Raw genomic sequence first — 19,819 nt, forward strand, 5'->3', positions numbered from 1 at the left:
TCTTCCAAGGAAGTACCCTCCAGTGTCCCTTAGTCAGTAAGGTCATAACTACAGTGCAGTGTTTGGGGGTTATGGTGTGGGAAATTGCTCTGACAAAGTTGTGGAGAGTCCTACTTCACATTCCCCATCATAACCATTTGCTGAAATACATATTTAGCTCCGTTATTGTTATCCTTAGCTAAATGATTCCAAGATCCGTTGCTTGTGATTTTTGTTTTGCTGTTTTACTCCTTTACAGTTTGCATTTCAATAAACCCAGAAATAAACCAAAAGTAAAAGGTAAAAGCAGGGTAAGGAAAACTAATAGGTCAATAAAAAGTTTCTTTTCTACTGCTGTACCAGTAAAAAGAAGAGGAGAGAGAGATCCCACACTGTAAAATATTAACAATAAATTAAAATTGTTAATGTAGCACTTGGGTCTCATATTAATATAACATCATTTTGTATTAGTAAAACATAAGCATGTCACCTAGTTTCTTCTTTAATAGAGAGTTTCAGGGTAGAGTTTCAGAAATCCTTTTATATTAAACACAGTTGAAAACTGTTGGATTCATCTTTTTTTTTTCTTTTCAGTTGTAAATGACTAACAAAAGGTCTAGTCATACAGTCCATACTCAGCCAAGATTCCCATTAGTTTGACAAGGAAGTTTTGTTTGAGCAGAGTCAAATCAAAATTAGAATGTTTTAATGACTCCAGTTTTTAATCTTCAACTCTTTCCCCTAGCTAGAGGGTTTTCATTATAAGCGATTACCCAGTACAGATTTTTAGCATCTATTATACAGTACTACATACCTCTAATTTTTCAAGTATGTTTTTTTAATTCACAGTATGCCTGCGTAGTGGGTTCTGAGTGTTGAAGTAGCCAAGCATGCTTTTTCATCTGCATTTGGCGAGATTATGCCTTTATCTTTTATAGACCTTGCCTCAGATATCTATATTTTTGTAACCTTCAGATAGGATTATTGCAAAGTGCTCTACTCAGGGCCAAGCCTGAAGACCACTAAGAAACATGAACTATTTGAAATTTAGCCATTCCTTTGCTTAGAGTTGCTTCTCAGAAGGAGCCCATGTGCTTCATAATCTGCACTGTGTCCTTTTCTGGGTGCAATTTAAAATGTTGGTTTTCCTCTACAAATCCCTTAATGGGTTGAGGCCTGCCCCCATCAGAGAAAACCTCTATTATCATGAGATACAGTAGCAGTTGCAGTCCAAGCAGGTCCCTGAGCTAACCGTCTCCTGGCTTGAACTGGAACGGTAAATTTGATGGCTCCCATCTAGGCCGACATAGTAGGGATTGAACCAGGGACCTCCAGAGCAAAAAGCATGAGCTAACAAGCTAGAGTTCTTTAGTGAAGCTGTAACAGACTCCTGTTCTCTGTGGAGATGGCGTAGAAGTGGTGTATAGTTACACAAGATAGCATTTTTTGTGAGGAGTCCTCTGCTCTGGAACTCACTTTGCTCTTTAGTCTACCAAAACCCAGGTTAGCTGATTTTCAAGGAAAACTGCACTCCAACATGGTACCTTTTCTCTCTAGATTATGAAAAGGGGTAGAATTCATGTGATTTGAGGGGGGGAGGAATAATTTTTTTGTTCTAATGAGTGGGGATGGTGATTATTATTAAAGTCAATCCAGTTATGCTTTATTTATTGAACTGTTTGTACAGACGCCAAGAGCATAGGATTGACATGTTTTAGAAAGTGATATAAATTGGTAAAAGTCCCTGTGACTCCTAACACAATCTGTTTATTTCTGACTAACAGTGTTTGCTGTGCTACATCCTCTTGCTGTTCATATTCATGCGCTGAAACAATCCTGTTGTTATTCTTTAAGGTTATGTTGCAATGGGAGCTGTCCTGCCCTCCTTCTGGGGACAGCAACCACTCGTTCAACAACAATTGGCCATGAGTGCTCAGCCTCCAGTTGCTCAGGTGATGCAGGGAGGACAGCCAATAGCATGGGGCCAACCTGGTATTTTTTCTCCTACTCAGCAACCATGGCCATCTGTAGCTGGTCAGTTCCAACCAACTGCCTTCATGCCAACACAAACTGTTATGCCTTTACAAGCAGCCATGTTTCAAGGTACCATTGCTCCCATAGCTACTATTCCACCCACAAGCGATTCCACCAGATCAAGTCCACAGACAGACAGGCCTAGACAGAAAATGGGAAAAGAAATGTTCAAAGATTTCCAGATGGCTCAGCCTCCCCCAGTGCCATCACGAAAACCAGACCAGCCTTCCCTCAGTTGTACCTCAGAGGCCTTCTCCAGCTATTTTAACAAAGTCGGGATGGCACAGGATGCAGATGATTGTGATGACTTTGACATCTCTCAACTAAATTTGACTCCTGTGACTTCTACAACGCCGTCTACAAATTCACGTAAGTACCCAAATCCTTCCAATTGCAGTTTCTTCCTCAAATGTCACCATCTCCTCAAAGGTTTTCCCTTTTCTCTGGTGTACTATGTTGGAATACACATGACCTTAGTATCTTTGTGCATGATCCAGCTTGTTAGTGGCTTCCTGGAGCTAGGGAAGCATGATTTAGGTTACAAATTACAGAGGTGATTGAAATCAACAACTTCAAAGAATGCAAGCTAAAATTAAATTTTTAATAAAACAGTAATAGGCCTGCTCTTCAAAATATGCCTAAACTAAGCACATTTAAACTAGTTTGGAAATATTAAAACTGTTGATGAGAAAATATTCATGCAGCAGGGGTGAAATTCATCCCTAAGGGGAGCCATTTTAAGTCCCACTCCAGCCATATTTTTGAAGATTTCAGTGAGACTTAAGTGGTGAATAGGTCTTATTCTGGCCCTCTGTACTGGAGTGAATTTCACTCTAGGTGCATAAATGTGCTTATACTGTGGGGTTGGAGGAGATTCCACCACTTCCCTAGGTAACCCATTCCAGTGCTTCACAACCCTCCCAATTGAAATTTCTTATTGGCCAAAAACTCCCCCAACATCCATCTCAGCTAAAAACAAACATCCTAGTTTCTGAAAAGGCTGAAAGAGGAAATCAACTTTTACATTAAATTGGTTTGTTTCAAATTACAGAATTCAGACACTGACTTGTGGAGTGTTCTTATGTTGGGGTTGATGAATTTGAAGCATGGAGTAAAAATAAGGAGTTGGTGACATTTTTGTTATAATTTTCAGAAAATCAGAAAACAAGCAATTTAGGAATAATAAAATTGGGGCCTTTAAGCATGAATAGATTTTGAATAGTTTGTCTATCTGAACAAATTAATGAATTTATTTCCTATTATTATTGCCATCATCTTTGTTTAGCTCCAACCCCTGCTCCCAGACAGAGTTCTCCATCAAAATCATCAGTGTCTCATACTAGTGACCCTACTGCAGATGACCTCTTCGAAGAGGGGTTTGAAAGCCCAAGCAAAAGTGAAGAGCAGGAGGCTGTGAGTAGCATGACTACTAATCCTAACTAGACTTTTCTAGCTAGAAAATACCAGGGAATAACTGAAAGTGATCTGGAAATGTCAAATAAATATTTCAACAGGATTGGTGGAATGTTTTTAAGGGAAGTTGCAGAGAACTTTCATTTCCAAGTATGGGTTTGATAGCTATCGAACACTAGCATGATATTTACAATTGTACGTATTAATATTAAGGAGCTAAATTCAGAAGTGATATGTAAAGCGGTGTAAGTTATGTACCTTCAAACATCCATAAACCTACTTACACCACTTTTGGATATGTAAGGGACTCCAGGTTGGCGTAACATACATGCCGAGGAAGCAGAAGAAGGTGTAAGAGTATATATGTTAAAACAGTATGGCCCACGCTTACCTACGCATTCTTACATTTTCCTGCTAGTTGCTCTGCTTGTTATATACCTCACTTGTGGGCCTTTAGCGTATGATTTTTCTCCATTAAGATTCCATTACACATAGTGAGACTGAGTGGGCCAAAGTCAGAGGTTGGCTAAATGGGGATTGTATGTCATAAAATGCCCTGGTGATGGGTTTGAGTTGAAGTCAAAGAAAGGCTAGAAGGAGCCCCACGTTGCTGTAATTTACATGCAGAGGAGATAGAAGAGGGCATAAATTACACAAGATTAAACTCGCTCTGATTCACATAGATTTGCTTATGAATTTAGTCCAAGATCAGCTTTCAGGGACTGGGCCTGCCATCATTTTGGGTCTAACCAATACCTACTGAAGTCATGGGCAGCTCTTTTATCAACTTCGACGGGCATTAAATCAGGGCCTTTATGTATGCAACACCCATTTGAAGTCCATGCAAATTTTGAAAGCATATTAATTGTAGGATCTTACCCTTTGTGTTTTAAAACCTACAGTAGCTGCATGTGATAGAATGTGTCCCTAGCATGAAAATAACCTCTTACTGCCTTTTTACTTCCTGTTGTTGAGAAAAAAGGTGTTATGTTCTTGTGTTCTAGCCTGATGGATCTCAGGCCTCTTCCAACAGTGATCCATTTGGTGAGCCTACTGGTGATACTATAAGTCCACAGGTCGGTAGCTAGATAGCGCAGGTTGGGGTAGGTATCTGTCCTTTTTTTCTCTTTCCATCTTGAGGTGTTCACTTATTCTTTTACCAATGCCTACTATCACTTCCATGGATGCATCATTTGTTTTTCCTTTACTACATCTTTCCCTTTTCCTCTCCACTCCCACCCCCTATTTATTCCTCATCCTCAGTGGTTTGCATGGCTTTTGCCATTTGCTAAGTGTTTCCAGTTGTGCACTTTTATGCGTAGCAGCTGTCTACATGGTTTAAACCAGTGATACTCCTCTGCAACTTGCGAGCCGCAAGTGGCTTTTTAATGTGTCTCCTGCGGCACTTTGCTGCACATGATATTAAAATTGTGTGTGATTTAATTTTTAACCAATCTAAGTTATTAACTGATCAGGACGCTTTTACTATATGATTGGCCATTTAAGTTATCACCTTGCACTAAGTTATTAACCTATTTGCTGTGAAAAAAATATACACATATAAACTAAATATTTCCAATCATACTATTTAAATATGAATGGTACTATAGTAAATGAAACAATGAATTCACACTGCTGTGGCTCTTTTGGGTAATGTGGATCACTAATTTGGCTTCTGAACCATGAGGTCTGAGTGTCACTGGTTTACACAAATGTACTGTGAATGCAGAATTGTTTTAAGTCATGTCAGAATTTTAGGGATTAAATACAGAAATTTCAGCTATTACTAGTAAACCTCAATATGTTGTGCAGAAGTTTATCTTCGATAAAAATGACACTGTTATTTGCGCAGATGTAACAGATTAAGTGGAATAACACATCTTGCTCACTTGAAGGAATTAAAAAAAATAAATAAAGATGTGCCAACACGTCCCCCTAAATCAGTGTTGCAGAGCAGTTGCAGAGCTCCATTTCTTATTATCTGTATATTAAAAAAAATGTAACAGTGAAGTTGAAATTTTTGTTTTATCTCCAGTGTCAAATTAAAACCATCAGGAAGTGATGGCGATTTTACATACACACATTTGAGGCATGACGATTTTCATTAATTGACCATTACACATAAAAGTGTTCAATCCAGTTATATGGGGGAGATGAGCTTTGCGTCTTTTTCCTTACAGAACACATTGGAAATGTAGCACTTAGTGAAAATTCTAAGAGATGCTCATCGATATTTTCAGTCCAGTGTATATGTTTTGCAAAGAGATAGTGAAGCTACAGAGATTGAGTGTTGAGCATTGTCATTCCATCCAAATATGTTTTAGTGTTACTATTTGAAGAATATGTTTAATTAGCTGTGCTCTTTTGTCATTCATATTTTTAACACTCAAATATGTGACTTACTGTAGCTTCTGTTTCTCAGCACACTGTTGCTGGGACAAATCCCTTACATTGGTAGACTAATTTTCGTTTTGTCTAGATACTGCACGATATTCAACAGCTATGTATGTATCTTAAGCATAAATAAGTTGTCTCTTCTGAAAATGAATAGTTGCTTTAGGGAGCCCACTTACTTAATACATTAAATCTTGTAAAATAATTTAAGATAACTTTGCTTTGGTACATTTGGGGGGCATTTTGACTATTTACTAACAATACATACTGCAGTGCAAAAAGCATCACACTAATTCTCAGCAGCACAAGGATGAGTGTAAGGGGAAGCAAAAGTGACTCTAAGCCATCTTTATGCCTCCCTAAATTTGGGAGCCAAAGATGTTCAAGTGGTGGAATCCACCACAGCTCAAGTGAAACATACTCTAGTACAAAAGAAGAACTAGGATTACAATCTGTGTAGAGGGTGTTTTTTTACGTTAAAAGGTAGATATCACATAATCATTTCAGAACCTAGTTCTTTATTGCAAAAATTGCATAATATATAAGTGGGGTGAATGGACTTCCCAAGAATGTTTTGTTTGCAGTGTTTTAGCTGTGTTGGTCCCAGGATATTAGCAATACAAGGTGGGTGAGGTAATAACTTTTATTGGACCAACTTCTGTTGGTGAAAGAGACAAGCTTTTTGAGCTACACAGAGCTCTTCTTCAAACCAGAAAAATTCTGTGTAGCTCAAAAACTTGTCTCTTTCACCAACAGAAGTTGATCCAATAAAAGACATTACCTCACCCACTTGATACATTATGAAGGGTTTTCAGAGTTTATCTGTTCCCAGCATCTTCATAATCAGCTCTGCATGTATAATATCTTCTATCTCAGTGTATTCAGGTACAGTATAGTCACCAACTGATATTTCTTAATCTGATTTATTTCCTGTGTTAGCAGTTTGGATTCTCAGTTCCTTGCAGTCTTAGGTGTTCTCGCTTAGACTACGTTGGCATTTATCAGTTGCTATCTCAATTTCTATATTTCTCCTCTCATCCTCTTGTAGTTTTAAACAGAATCTTTCAAACTTCTTATCACACAGCAGCCATTATCACAACTAACCTGTTTAGTAAAGGCTGCTGAGTGCTTAGGTAAATCTGACATTTATTGATAAGTTAAATCTTTGCCCCGCTGTTGTTTGAGACCAAAAGCAGACAGGCCTGACTTCACAGCTAAAGGAAACTTGAGTATTTGCAGAGCTATTCCTAATAAGAATTCTATCCAGTCATTTTCTCTCTGGTTGAGAAAAGCAAATGTGTGAAGTGATTGTACGGAAAGGGGGAGAAGAACAGTATAACAAGAATGCCTTCATTAGCTGGGTTTTGTTTTATGCTTAGGTGGCATAGTCCTAGCGCTCTTTCTAGATAACCATAGTGAAAGGGGGAGAAAAAAGAAAATATTTGTTTAGCTAAGATTCTGTAAAATAAGCTGCATATCTTACTTTTTAGGTGCCTAGTCAAAGCAATATTTACAATAGAAAAGGGATTCTCAGTTATTCTGTCTTAGTCCCTGTGGAGACCATCACCATATGTAAAAGGTATGGGCCTGATCCTGAGAAGTGTCGAGTACTTGCAACTCTTAATGATGTGGAAGTTGCTGGTCCTCAGTACATTTCAAGTTCAGCCACTAACTCTGCATCAGCAGTGACTGTAATCTTTACCAGCATACTGATCCATCATCAAGCAACACTGGATGGTTTCAGTGGTGACGGTCAATGGAAGGAAGAGTGTTAGGCTATTGTGAGAAAGGATGAACGGATATTTGGCTTTTTGACATCAGTGTATTTGGTTCATCCATGACTGGCATCTCAAGAATATACATGTTAACTGTGGAAGTAATTCTTCTAGGTCATTTGAATCTGAACCCTATTCCGTGATATCCTAGTACCACAAAAATAATACAGTTCTCTGTGGACTATAGGGACTAATTCCTACAGAAGAGTAAGGTCTGACAGTGATCAAGCTCTGAAAGAGTGTAAGGTGTTCTTTGGCACCACAGTTATTTCAACACAAGCTATTTAAAGTAATGGAACAAACACCAATGCAGTTATTTATTACCCAGTGTTCATGTATGTGAAATAGTTTTCTTATAAGTGATTCTCGGCAAATCTTCAAAATATTTGTGACTAGAGCTGATCACGTTCTCCTGGATCAATCCTTCCTAGAAAAGCTATGCAACTGCTGTCTGAAGTGTGTGGAGACAACTGTAAGATCTCGAAATAAGTCTAACTCGTGATGCTGTTGTCATCACTGACATATGTCAATAGTCCAACAATTGGCAGGTTGCCTGCTGGCTTCCGTCTCTGGGTGGTAAGAAGACACCATGCGTCCTCCTTGACAAGAGTACTTACTAGATTCATCAGTTCCAGGATGGACTATTATAAGCCAGTCTTTCTGAGCTTATATCAGAATTAACAGAGCATCTGCATATGTTGATCCATGCTAAGCATGAGGATGAACCAAGAGGGTATAATATATAGATGCTGCCCAACCTGCCCTGGCTTTCCATCAACTTCAAGGTTCTGGCATAGGAATCCCAGAACGGAATGGACTCTCAACATCTCAGAGACCTCTTTCCAGGATCCATTCAGTAAGCTCAATCAGAACTAACTAGAGCCTAGATAAAAACTTGTAGGGATGGTGGTAGTTCCTTCTCTGTGTTGGCTATAAACTCTGGAACACCCACTGAAAGGAAATCATGAAGAGTCCCATTTTACGCTTTGCAGGCCCAGTCACCTCTTCACCATCATATTCTCCAAAGAACCTGAACAGGAAAAAAAATAACAGCAGTGTAATTGTAGATAGCAACCCTAAATTACACCAGGACCAAGAAGGAGGGATAGTCTTTCTGGACTGTCCTCACAATTGTATGTACTAAGATACTAAGTGACTTGCCTTTTAAAATTCTAATAGCTAAATAGATGTTGTACATTGGGAAATGCTTCCAGTTTGATATAGTCACTATAACATCCAAAACGCTGAATATCAAATAATATTCACTAAATAGATGATTGGGACATTCACACAGCTACTGGAATCTAAACATAGTTGAAGTTATTTTTAAAAATATCTTAAGCATCAGTGGAAGACTAGGACAAGCCCTTCCATTATCACTGGGGTGTATACTTTTTGACTGCTGCCAGGTCCCCTCGAGCCCAGTTTATTGAATCTGCGTTTTATACACACAAAGCACTTTGTATCAAAGATACATTACACTCCAGATTGCAGTTCTCCCAGATTTCTTTAACCTCCCTTCTCTGCTGCAGATTCTCAGCACAGAGTTTTCCGTTTGGCTGGATGATCAGAAAGCCCAGTCTCATTTCAGGAAGCTTATCTGCTGAGACTGTGCTTACCAATTGCCTAGCCAGAAGGAAAACCCTGTGCTGAAAATCTGTGTGAGGAGAGAGGTTAAAGAAATCTGAGAGGACAGCAACTCCAGAACATAATGCATCTTTTATACAGCATTCTGCATGTACAATGTATATTGAAATGATTACTCAAGGACTGCAGAAAGTTGCCAATTAACACCCGCAAGGCTTGTGCTGTCACATCACAAGCGCACGCTGATACTGACACTTTTTGATTATGCCGTATGGGTAACTGATTTGTTTGAGGAGCACATATTAGTAATACATTAAAAATGGAATCATGTTTATAGTGTTTACATCCAGTTAGCTGATACAGTTCTAAGCCAGAGCTGTGAACAGTCACCCAAATGCATGTTGTTTGCTTTTGGCATTGATGATTATAAAAAACGTCCCTTAAAAAGAAATATTGAAGCATGAGGTATAACTTCAACAAAAGTATGTAGTTATTTATTGAAAAAAATATTAAGTTCTTTGCCATCAAGGGAAAGTAGGCCAAAGTTTTTCAAACTTGGGGACATACAGTTATGCTCCTAAATAAATGGCCAGATTTTCAGAGGTATTGAATATACACAGTTCCCAGTGAGATCAGCACTCATCACCTCTAGATACAGGGTACTTTTTAGTTTTCCCGCTATGAATTTAGATGTCAAATTTCAGGCACTTTGGACCTACTTCCTAATAGACCAGGCCCTTTTTTCAAATAATTGATTTGGGTGCCCATATCCTTTTTCACTGAACATTTATAGCCACAGTCTTTTGTATTTAACAGACACTGTCCTCAATAAGTAGCCATACACTGGCATCTGAGTAGGGTTGAGCCAAACATTAATTTGATTATTGATTACAATATGGATGGAGAGAGTCACTTTTTAAAACATCTGTGATAAACTGCACATCTTAATGTCAAGTAATGTCAAGTAATATTTATCAATAAAAAAGAAGTATCCATTTCTGTTCAGTGCACAGAAGCTCAGTTTTCCCCTATAATTAGGGCCCTACCAAATTCTCACTACATTTTGGTCAATTTCATGGTAATGGGATTTTAAAAATAGTAAATTTCATTATTTCAGCTGTTTAAATCTGAAATTTCACAGTGTAGTTATTGTAGGGGTCCTGACACGAAAAGGAGTTGCGGGGGGCGGGGGGGGTGTCACAAAGTTATTGTGGGGGGGAGGGTTTGCAGTAGTGTTACCCTAAATTCTGCACTGCTGCTGGCAGTGGCACTGCCTTCAGAGCTGGGCAGCTGGAGAGTGGCAGCTGCTGGCCAGGAACCCAACTCTGAAGGCAGAGCTGCCAGGAGCAGTGCAGAAGTAAGAATGGCCTGGTATGGTATCGTCACCCTTACTTCTGTGCTGCTGTCTGCAGAGCTAGGCCCTCAGTCAGAAGCTGCAGCTGTCCGGCCACCCAGCTCTGAAGGCAGCAGCTCAGAAGTATGTGTGGCATGGTATGGTATTGCCACCCTTACATCTGCGCTACTGCTGGCAGGGTGCTGTCTTCAGAGCTGAGCACCCGGCCAACAGCTGCCGCTCTCCGGCTTCCCAGCTCTGAAGGCAGTGCAGAAGTGAGGGTGGCAATACTGTAACCTTGCTAAAATAACCTTGTGGCCCCTCTGCAACTCTCTTTTGGGTCAGGACTCCCAATCTGGGAGACGCTGGTCTCCCCTGTGAAATCTGTATAATATAGGGTAAAAGCACTCAAAAGATCAGATTTCATGGCCCATGATGCGATTTTCATGGCCATGAACTTGATAGGGCCCCACCTGTAGGTTAATAGAACTACCTCAGCATCCAGCATTTTTCTGATATTGCCATTGAGTCCAGCCATCCTATTTCATAGAAGGGGAAAACTCTGTGAAGTTCAGGACATCTAAATGAACTGTCAACCCTCTGTGCTACTTTCAAGATCCCTATTTTTCCTGACAGGAGTATCACTCAGGAGTCATTCTCCCATTTGCTCCTTCTACCATTACCAATATCCTGCCATCCCCCATTGGGAGGAAAGTAGAAGGCTTAGAGTAAAGGTTAATGCTGCTATGAGAATCATTAAGTTTGATTGCCTTTAAGTAGTATTTCCTCTGAGTTTTGATAGGAGTTCACTCTGTAAGAAGACTGCTTTTCATTTCTGCTTCCCTCATGCCTCTGGCAGGGACACCCACAGAGCCCTACATGTGTGGTGTTTGTGAGGAGGGCCTACCTGTGGTCTTGAGAGGATGAGATGAGCATACTCTTTAGAATCTGCTCTACTCTTTTTTTTTTTTAACTTATTAGGACCTTTCTGTCCCTTTGTGCTGTCCTTTGCTCCTCTCCTCTCAACAAAGCATTATTGTTGTTAGTTCTTCACTGCTAAGGTATGGTCAACAACCACTGTCTGAATTTTCTCAGACTAACATTAGTAGATCACACTCTGTCTCTGACAAAAACAGAACTTCTTATTGAGAAGATCACCTGGAACCTTAACAATTAGACTCTTGCTTTGACATCAGGAAGGGAAAGCCTATTAAAGGAGAGACAAAAGTGCCTAACCCCATCCTTTATCTCTCAGGGCTCTGGGATAACAGGAAAAAAAATTGTAAATGAAGTCAGAGTGACATGATAATTACTTTGGCCACCTTAAATGTATGTTCCAGGTGAACGCTAGGTGAAAGTAGTAAGTTAGGCACATCTAATGTTGATGCCTCTTTGTGCCTAATACACTGGAGAAACTGCTGAAGAAGAATTCATCCTGACATATATGTAAATCTCCTATATGATTACAAGGTCAGCGAGATCTTGGGGATCTGCCACTTAAGTGCATCTGCATAAGTTAGAGCTATTTGAGTACAGCTTTAATAAGCACACATGACATTTTCAGAAATGTTTTTTCTTTGTAGCATTTAATAACTGCAATTCTTAGTTCTGGATTAATCATCCTTTTTTTTTCTACCCCAGGACCAGCAAATGCTTGTGCGACAAATTTCTCATGTTAATTAACTGATTTTCTCTGGGCTAGCCATGATCATTCTGCCAGTTCTGTGTCGACTGTGCGTGAACATTTGGCATAGGTGGGATGTTTTTCAGAACAGAGCATATGAACCATATTCCTGGTCATCTCTTCTGGATACCTTCAGTTTTTCGAAGTCACAACATATATGTGCTGCTGGCTGTAGATAATTTCTTCACCCTTTAATCAAATCATTCAGGGGAAGATTTTTCTTACTGTTCACCACTTGCCAGAGTTTGCTCAGGGGTTGGGTAAGAGAGGGACAGCTCAAACCTTTGCAACATACAGCTGTTTTGAGGAATAAAGTGAAGACAGACACAGAGCGACAGATGGGCTTCCACTGAGATGTATGGAAGCAGTTCACACTTCATGGGAAAACCACATCTCACTGCTCTGCAGCCATGAAGAGTTTAACAGTAGGGCAGGATTTTATGAGTTTGTACCAGGAATGTGAAATCCCCGTGAGCCATGGAGCCCAAGTGTGTGTGGAATCCCTGCAAATGGGGGCACAGCAATGACTGAAAGTGAGAAAAGTGGTTCCACCACGACATGTTTCCACCAGCCATTGTTCCTCCATAGAAGCACAATCAACACCGAGGCTGCCACAGCCCTGAGGCTGTATAGGATCCATGGAGGAGCTCCACTCCTGCAAATTCACATAGAAATGAAGGATTCTGTCTCTTAACTCCAGTAAAACTCCCTAGCACACAGACCAGCAGTTTGGGCATTGCACTGAGGCCAGGCTTTGAGTTGTTGATAGTTCACACTTCAGGCTGTAAAAAGAACAGGAGTACTTGTGGCACCTTAGAGACTAACAAATTTATTTGAGCATAAGCTTTTGTGGGCTACAACCCACTTCATCGTATGCATAGAATAGAACATATAGTGAGGAGAGATATATATGTTCCATTCTATGCATCCGATGAAGTAGGCTGTAGCCCACGAAAGCTTATGCTCAAATAAATTTGTTAGTCTCTAAGGTACCACAAGTACTCCTGTTCTTTTTGCAGATACAGACTAACATGGCTGCTACTATGAAACTTCAGGCCGTGAGTGTGCAGATTCAGAAAGGTGTGTGTTGGTTTACATTCAACAGGTTACCTGTGCAACTGTAATGGCTAGAAACTAATGATTAGCCACCAACTCTCTACAATAAACTTTCTTATTCCCTCATTGGCCAGTTGTTCAGTTTGCCTAATCCTATAACTTATTTACTGTCCTCTCTGTAATATGAATTTGATTCTAACATGGCTAAATTTGACTCCATACCATTGTATTTGAATATTTATTATAGTGTGGGAAGTTAATGAAATGTGGCACTAATTAGCCTTTCTGCCTGTCTCGTTCTCTTTTTAGGTGTCATTCTCAGTTTAAAAACTCCGTTTCTGAAAATGAAGTAGAGGACAGTCTTACTATATCTTGCAGCCAGAATGAATATAGTATCAAGAAAACACAGTGTCAGATACATAAAATATCACTCTGAAGACGTGGCAGTTTTTCTATTTCTAAGAAATTCATAGTAAAATACCTATTGAGCAAAACAACATGGTTTCTTCCAATAGTAATATAATTAGACGTATCATCAACCCCTGAAAAATTAACTTTCATGGTTTTTTATATCAGAATTCATAACATATATAGTAGAAATGTAAACTTTATCCATCTTAAATCTAACTGCAATGTCATGAAGTCATCTTACAATAGCAATTTATCTGTTAGCAAACATTTGTTCTATATCAACCATATAAAAATACCCAGCTATGTTTTGTGCTGTCACGTTTGGGCGAGATCCTTAGCCTGACATCTGTGGAGTTATGGTGATTTGCACCAGCTGAGGATCTGGTCCATGAACTTCAGAATATCTAGATATATAATTATCACTGGATTTCTTCACACATACATACCCAGCAACATCTTCTGAGAACCAGTGTACAGTGCATATGGTAAAGTTTAATTGAGGCTCAGTATATGTGTGAAACTTCTGTGATGTAATGTTGAATTGCTTTTTCTTAAAAACTCCTTTGGGAAGCCACAGTCATTCAACACATGAAGGCAAGCAAACATTTCCTTAGCTGTTACCGTTGGGTTTTATCTCTAGATGCAGTGTTGTTCACGAGCAGATGTTCTAAAAATGTCTTCAGACATCTCTGCTTATTTTTATTTTTATTGTCTTCAGGAAACAGCACCTCTCTACGCCCAGATCAACAGACCTAAGAAATAGCATTATTACAGGCTTGTGGTGCTTCAAGACTCCAGTGAAAATCTACAACCTGACAGGCCTTTTGGCTCTTATGCTTGTTTTCAATTGATCGTGTCCGACAAAGGATAGAGGATTGCCCTACCAAACGTACCTGACCGTTTTTGGCAATGAATGGCAAATTTCTATGGCAGCACAAACGTAAAAACGAGCCCTGCTTACCATGCCAACCGTCTGAGTTCTGAGCACTCACAATACGAAATCTTACTCCTTGTTCTTGGTTTAAACTTTTGTCCTCTTCTTTACATCCCACCTGAACAATGGGCATTTGAAATTGAATACGTATTAGCCATTGTTTTTCTTTTAAGCAAAAAAAAAGCAGAATCCATATGTAGCAGTGGCATCGTCATTCAACAGCCTTTCAGGCACAAGTCTGCACTTTTTATGTCATGGTGACATGTTTCTCATTGTCATTTATATCAGGCTACTCTTGACATTATATTCCCCTCCCTCACCCCACCTCACCTCCATCTTGGCATATTTAAAAAAAAAAGGCTGTGTTATTTTTTTGTATTTCTTATTCTGTTGTTTTGTATGGGTAACAGAATTTAACAGCAAAATGCCTCCTATGGAAATGATTCTTAACTTGAAACCACAGAATGAAACTGTGTTGATTATCCATTCTGGTTGAAAAACATTGCCAAATGGACCTTTAAGTTATAGCGCATCACGAGGAAGAATTGCTGCTTTTCTGTTTCAATACTCATTCTGTGGGTGGAAAAAGGACATCAAATCCCATTGATGAAAGAGGTGAAAAATATGTTATTTCTTAGGAAACTCATAAAACAAAGTACAGTAAAGGAATATTTTTTATTTCTTCGCTATCTTGCTGCTGTAATGCTATGCAGACAAGTGTTTTCTCTGTATGCCATTTTTGAAGAAAAAAAATCATTTGCCAAATAATTCTGGTATAATTCCTGTTTATGGATTTTAGACGAAACAGACTTTATAAATGGGACAATGATGGCATGAATTTTGGAATAACAAACTGATTCTGTGATCAAATTGTTCATCTTTATCACTTTTTGTACATCAGAAAATTCAAATGGGATTTTTATTTTATAACTTGAAAAAAATCTTACCGTTAAACTCTTTAAATGTTTAAGGGGAAATGGCTTTAAGGAGTTAAATGAAAATTGTCAGTTTTTTGTAAATATAAATGTTATGAAAATTCTTTTAATAATGCCATTACACTGTAGAGAAGGTAGCAAATTGCAGTGCTTGGGAGGCGTGGCAAACCCAATTTGTGGTTCTTGCATCACATATGTTTTTCACATGCTTATTATAATTGGCAGAGGCTGAAGTACATCTGCCAACAGCAATTAGCTTGTCAGCAACTAGTAAAATTGCTGGGAACACAAGATTTTATGACCTAGCTTTTTCCACACAAGTATACATTCTCCACAGTAAAAAAAAACAACCCACATTTCATAGACGTTTCTTTGATTCCGAAGTCTCTAAATGGAAGTCATCAGACTGTTTACACACAGAACAGAAGAATTTAAAAACTCCTTTTTTTACATTTATGAAACAAAAGTGCAGTGTTTGGGTTCATATGTTAGCACATGATTTTCATAAAGAATCTATATATTTTTGCCCTACAGAGAATTGTTATACAGGTCAAATGTGTTTTCCTGATGTTCCTATGCAGTTACATTATATTGAATTTAGTGGTTTAACACTAAAAAAAAAAATTAAAGAAATGAAACGATTAATCTGTTTTTAGGGTATTGTGCAGATTTTGTTTTTAACTTGAAACATTAGGATTTATATTTCTGTCATTGATTTAAATAGGCCTGAAGTAGTAAATCTTTTACTTTCTTTCATCTCTATATAAGCTAAAAAGGGTTTAGAAGACAGCATATTTACTGTAAACATAGAAAGCTGAAAGATGAACTGGTGATTGTTGATATGTACACCCAAATCTCATGATTCCAGTCTGATATTTTGAATTAGGTAAACTAGAGAATTGTGAGTTACAGAAGATATATGAATGACATATTACATATGGCTAGACCTAATGACCATGCAGAGAAGAGATCTTATCCTCCGGTCCGTCATTGTTTGGTGCATATTCCATAGGCATGTAGAGACACTTGTAGCAAAGTCATATTTTCACATCAGAAGAAAGGTGCCAACAGTTTTCTAACTGTAGGAGTTAAATCAAAACCAGATGGATTGTGTGTTTTGGGATTAAAATAAGGAAAAAAAATATTTCCACAGGGCATTTATTTTTTAAGGATATTTTCATAATTTTGATCTCAATAAGTGGTGCTACTTTCTTCCTTAATATGACTTTTTAAGGTTTTGTCTTGCAGTATTGAATCATGAAGACAATAATTTTGATTCCTCATAAACATTCAAAGCGTTGCATAGTCAATACATTTTCAGTTATGCAGTAAAATGTTTAAAGAGAAGGAGACGCAGAGTCAAGACTCACTGGATCCATTGACATTACGTATATAGGACTCAGATTGGAAAAGCAGGTACAAACTAAATGAGGTTGGGATTTTAAGATCAGTTTTATGAGAGACCATAGTCCACATTGTCATTGGCCATTTTGTTTTTACTTTTAACCAATATTTTTAAAAAATACATCGATAGCTACCTTATCATTATCACTAGACTGCCCTTCCTTGTCATAGTTGAGATGCTGATTTGCAAAGGAATGTGGGGAGTCTGCACTGTACCCGTATTGTAGATAAATAGCAGATCCAACTTGTGCAATTGTTTAAACTCTCATCCTTCACTAGCACTAAATTTGTCACTTTAAATTTTAAAACCAGGGAATCTCACCTGACATCCTGTTACCATCCCCAGAAGTTTCTTGATCTTTACATGTCATGAAAAATATTTTGATAGATAGTAGTCATCCAAGTGTCTGATGAAACCTATCATCTAATAATGTACTGGGCACCTTCTTTGCAAAAATGTTTACTCTGTGGTTTTCATTCATTTTATTTCTGCATTCTGACATATTTTTTTAATAAAGATGAGAAAGATAAAATGACTGTTGCAGTATGTTTCTAGACCTACTTTAACTTTACCTCAGATGATGACCATTTGTTAACATATATGGACACATTATTTTTAACTTTGTGTGTAATGCATTCAACAAAAAAAACAACAAATTTTTAGAAATTTTCCATTAATTTCTGTAACACACCATGTAATACCGTTACAAATAAAAATGTTTAAAAAAATCATTCTCATTCAAGTTAATTTGTTCCATAGTCTCTGCCCATTGCAGAAAGCTGCTCGCAGAAAGGTGCCAAAGTTTCTCTTGAGTACAATTTGTCATGGACAAGCTTATCTAAGACTAGGGATTTGCGGGGAGGCCCACTTGAGCCACCTTAAGCAGACGTTGTACCTAGAAGTGTTGAGGACCTGCCCTCTGAAAATTATTCCCCTTTTTGGGTTTCTTAAGGTAGACACCCCAAAACACTACTCATTTTTGAAAATAGTGGCCCATATCTCACAACTAATCAAATATATGATCATATGAGGAAGACCGTGGGATATAAGACCATCTGAAGCGGAATTTGGTTCTTGACTAGAGAAGTTGTGAATCGTGATCCTGCTGAAATTTCACCCTTCAGATAAATCATGTAATCATGACAACTCTTAGGCTAGGCAAAAGCCCTATAATGAAAGTAAAAGTTTGACTTTGTGGCCAACATTTTCAAAAGGAGGAGCCCAAATGCCCTTAACCATGTGTGTAATTTTAAGCAATTGAGTATTTCAGTGGAACTTTTCACATGCTTAAAGTTTCATATACGTCCGGATGCCTTGTGTTGAGGCCCCCAAGTCAACCTGTGGAATTCCTTGCCAGGGGATGTTGTGAAGGCCAAGACTATAACAGAGTAATTAGATAAATTCATGGAGGATAGGTCCATCACTGGCCATAAGCCAGGATGGACAGGGATGGTGTCCCTAGCCTCTGTTTGCCAGAAGCTGGGAACGGGCGACAGTGAATGGATCACTTGATTACCTGTTCTGTTCATTCCCTTTGGGGCACCTGGCATTGACTACTGTCGGAAGACAGGATAGACGGATCTTTGGTCTGACCCAGTATGGCCATTCTTATGTTCTTAAATCCATATTTTCACAGCAGAATAAACTTGGCCTGATTTTTTTAGCTGCTGAGCGTATGGAGAATAACAAATGTGTTTTGTCCAGTGAGTGATGCCAAAATATACAAGATGTGGGAAGGAAATTTAAACAGAAAAAAAATCTTGTTTTGATTCAGCCTCCTCTCCTCCAAAGGAAAACAACAACAAAGAAGTGACCCATCTTCCTACAGATTATACTGATCCATTAATTGCTTATATGCATGCATACTGTTTGATAAGAGTTTAATCTCAACTCATGCTCTTATAGTAAATACAAGCAAAAGCTAATCTACTTATAACAGTCAATGCATTTAAATATTAGATGAATATTAGTAAACTTTCCATGGAACTTTTTTTTATAAAAACTTGAGAAATGAGAAAATTTAGGTTCTGACAGTTTAAATGCAATAATAAAGGTATATATTGACTTAATTTGATGCAGCTGCCTAACTTTTTGCTTCAGGGACCAAATTCTTGTCTCACTTATACTCATGAAATTCTGTTTACTTCAGTTGTTTTGCAGAACTGTAAGTGGGAGCAGAATTCGGTCCAACATTTGCACTTCTAACGTGACTTCATAGATTTTTGAGGCCAGAATGGATCATTTGGATCATCTAGTCTGACCACCTGCATAACACAGGTTTATGGCCCTTTTTCATGTGCCAGTCTCCGTCTTCACAGATCAAATAAAGTGAAGTCCTTCCTTCTTTGCTTAGCTTGTAAGATCCTTGGGGTCAGGGATGTCTTTCATTATATGGGTGTACACTGTGTAACACAATGGAAACCCAATCCTAATTGGAGTCTCTAGGCACCATACAATAAATATCAAATTATAACACCAAAAAGCCAATAAAGTCTTAAAATTATTCTTTCAAAGGCTCAAGGACTCCACAAGTCTGAAGTTCATATGTAGGAAGAGAATTTCCATTTAAAAGGTATAAAAATAAACCACAGGAGAAAGAATTAAAAATAAATCTGGCAAAACCAGAAGTACAGTATAGGAAACAAGCCCTCAGAGGTGGAATGAATTTGTTCAGGATTGGAAGAGATAAATTATGTCACAAAGATAAGCAGGAGACAGACCTAGGTTTTGCATGTATAATTAAGGGATTTCTGATAGTGATTGGTTGGATTCCTGGCAATCAACACACACTTCTCAAGAGAGGAGAAATCTGCTCAGAGATACCGGTACTTGAAAGCATCCTATTGACATAGTTCTGTACAAGATGCAAACACTTAATG

The 19,819-nt window shown here is 38.4% G+C and overlaps 1 protein-coding gene across 8 annotated transcripts in view; it reads left to right on the plus strand.

Moving 5' to 3' along the window:
* The window catches only part of DAB1 (DAB adaptor protein 1), a 744,092-nt gene extending 726,426 nt beyond the window's left edge, over nt 1–17,666 (plus strand). For 6 of the 8 annotated variants that reach the window (XM_030573268.1, XM_030573275.1, XM_030573277.1 and 3 more), the window contains 4 exons: nt 1,834–2,382; nt 3,299–3,426; nt 4,431–4,529; nt 14,385–17,666. In XM_030573268.1, coding sequence (XP_030429128.1) covers nt 1,834–2,382; nt 3,299–3,426; nt 4,431–4,514 — 761 coding nt within the window. In that variant the 3' untranslated portion in view covers nt 4,515–4,529; nt 14,385–17,666. The remainder of the gene's footprint in view (nt 1–1,833; nt 2,383–3,298; nt 3,427–4,430; nt 4,530–14,384) is intronic. The other 2 variants (XM_030573273.1, XM_030573274.1) reach the window with 2 other exon arrangements.
* The last annotated feature ends 2,153 nt before the right edge of the window (nt 17,667–19,819 follow it).

The sequence above is a fragment of the Gopherus evgoodei genome, chromosome 8, assembly GCF_007399415.2.
Source record: "Gopherus evgoodei ecotype Sinaloan lineage chromosome 8, rGopEvg1_v1.p, whole genome shotgun sequence".
Classification (NCBI taxonomy): Eukaryota; Metazoa; Chordata; order Testudines; family Testudinidae; genus Gopherus; species Gopherus evgoodei.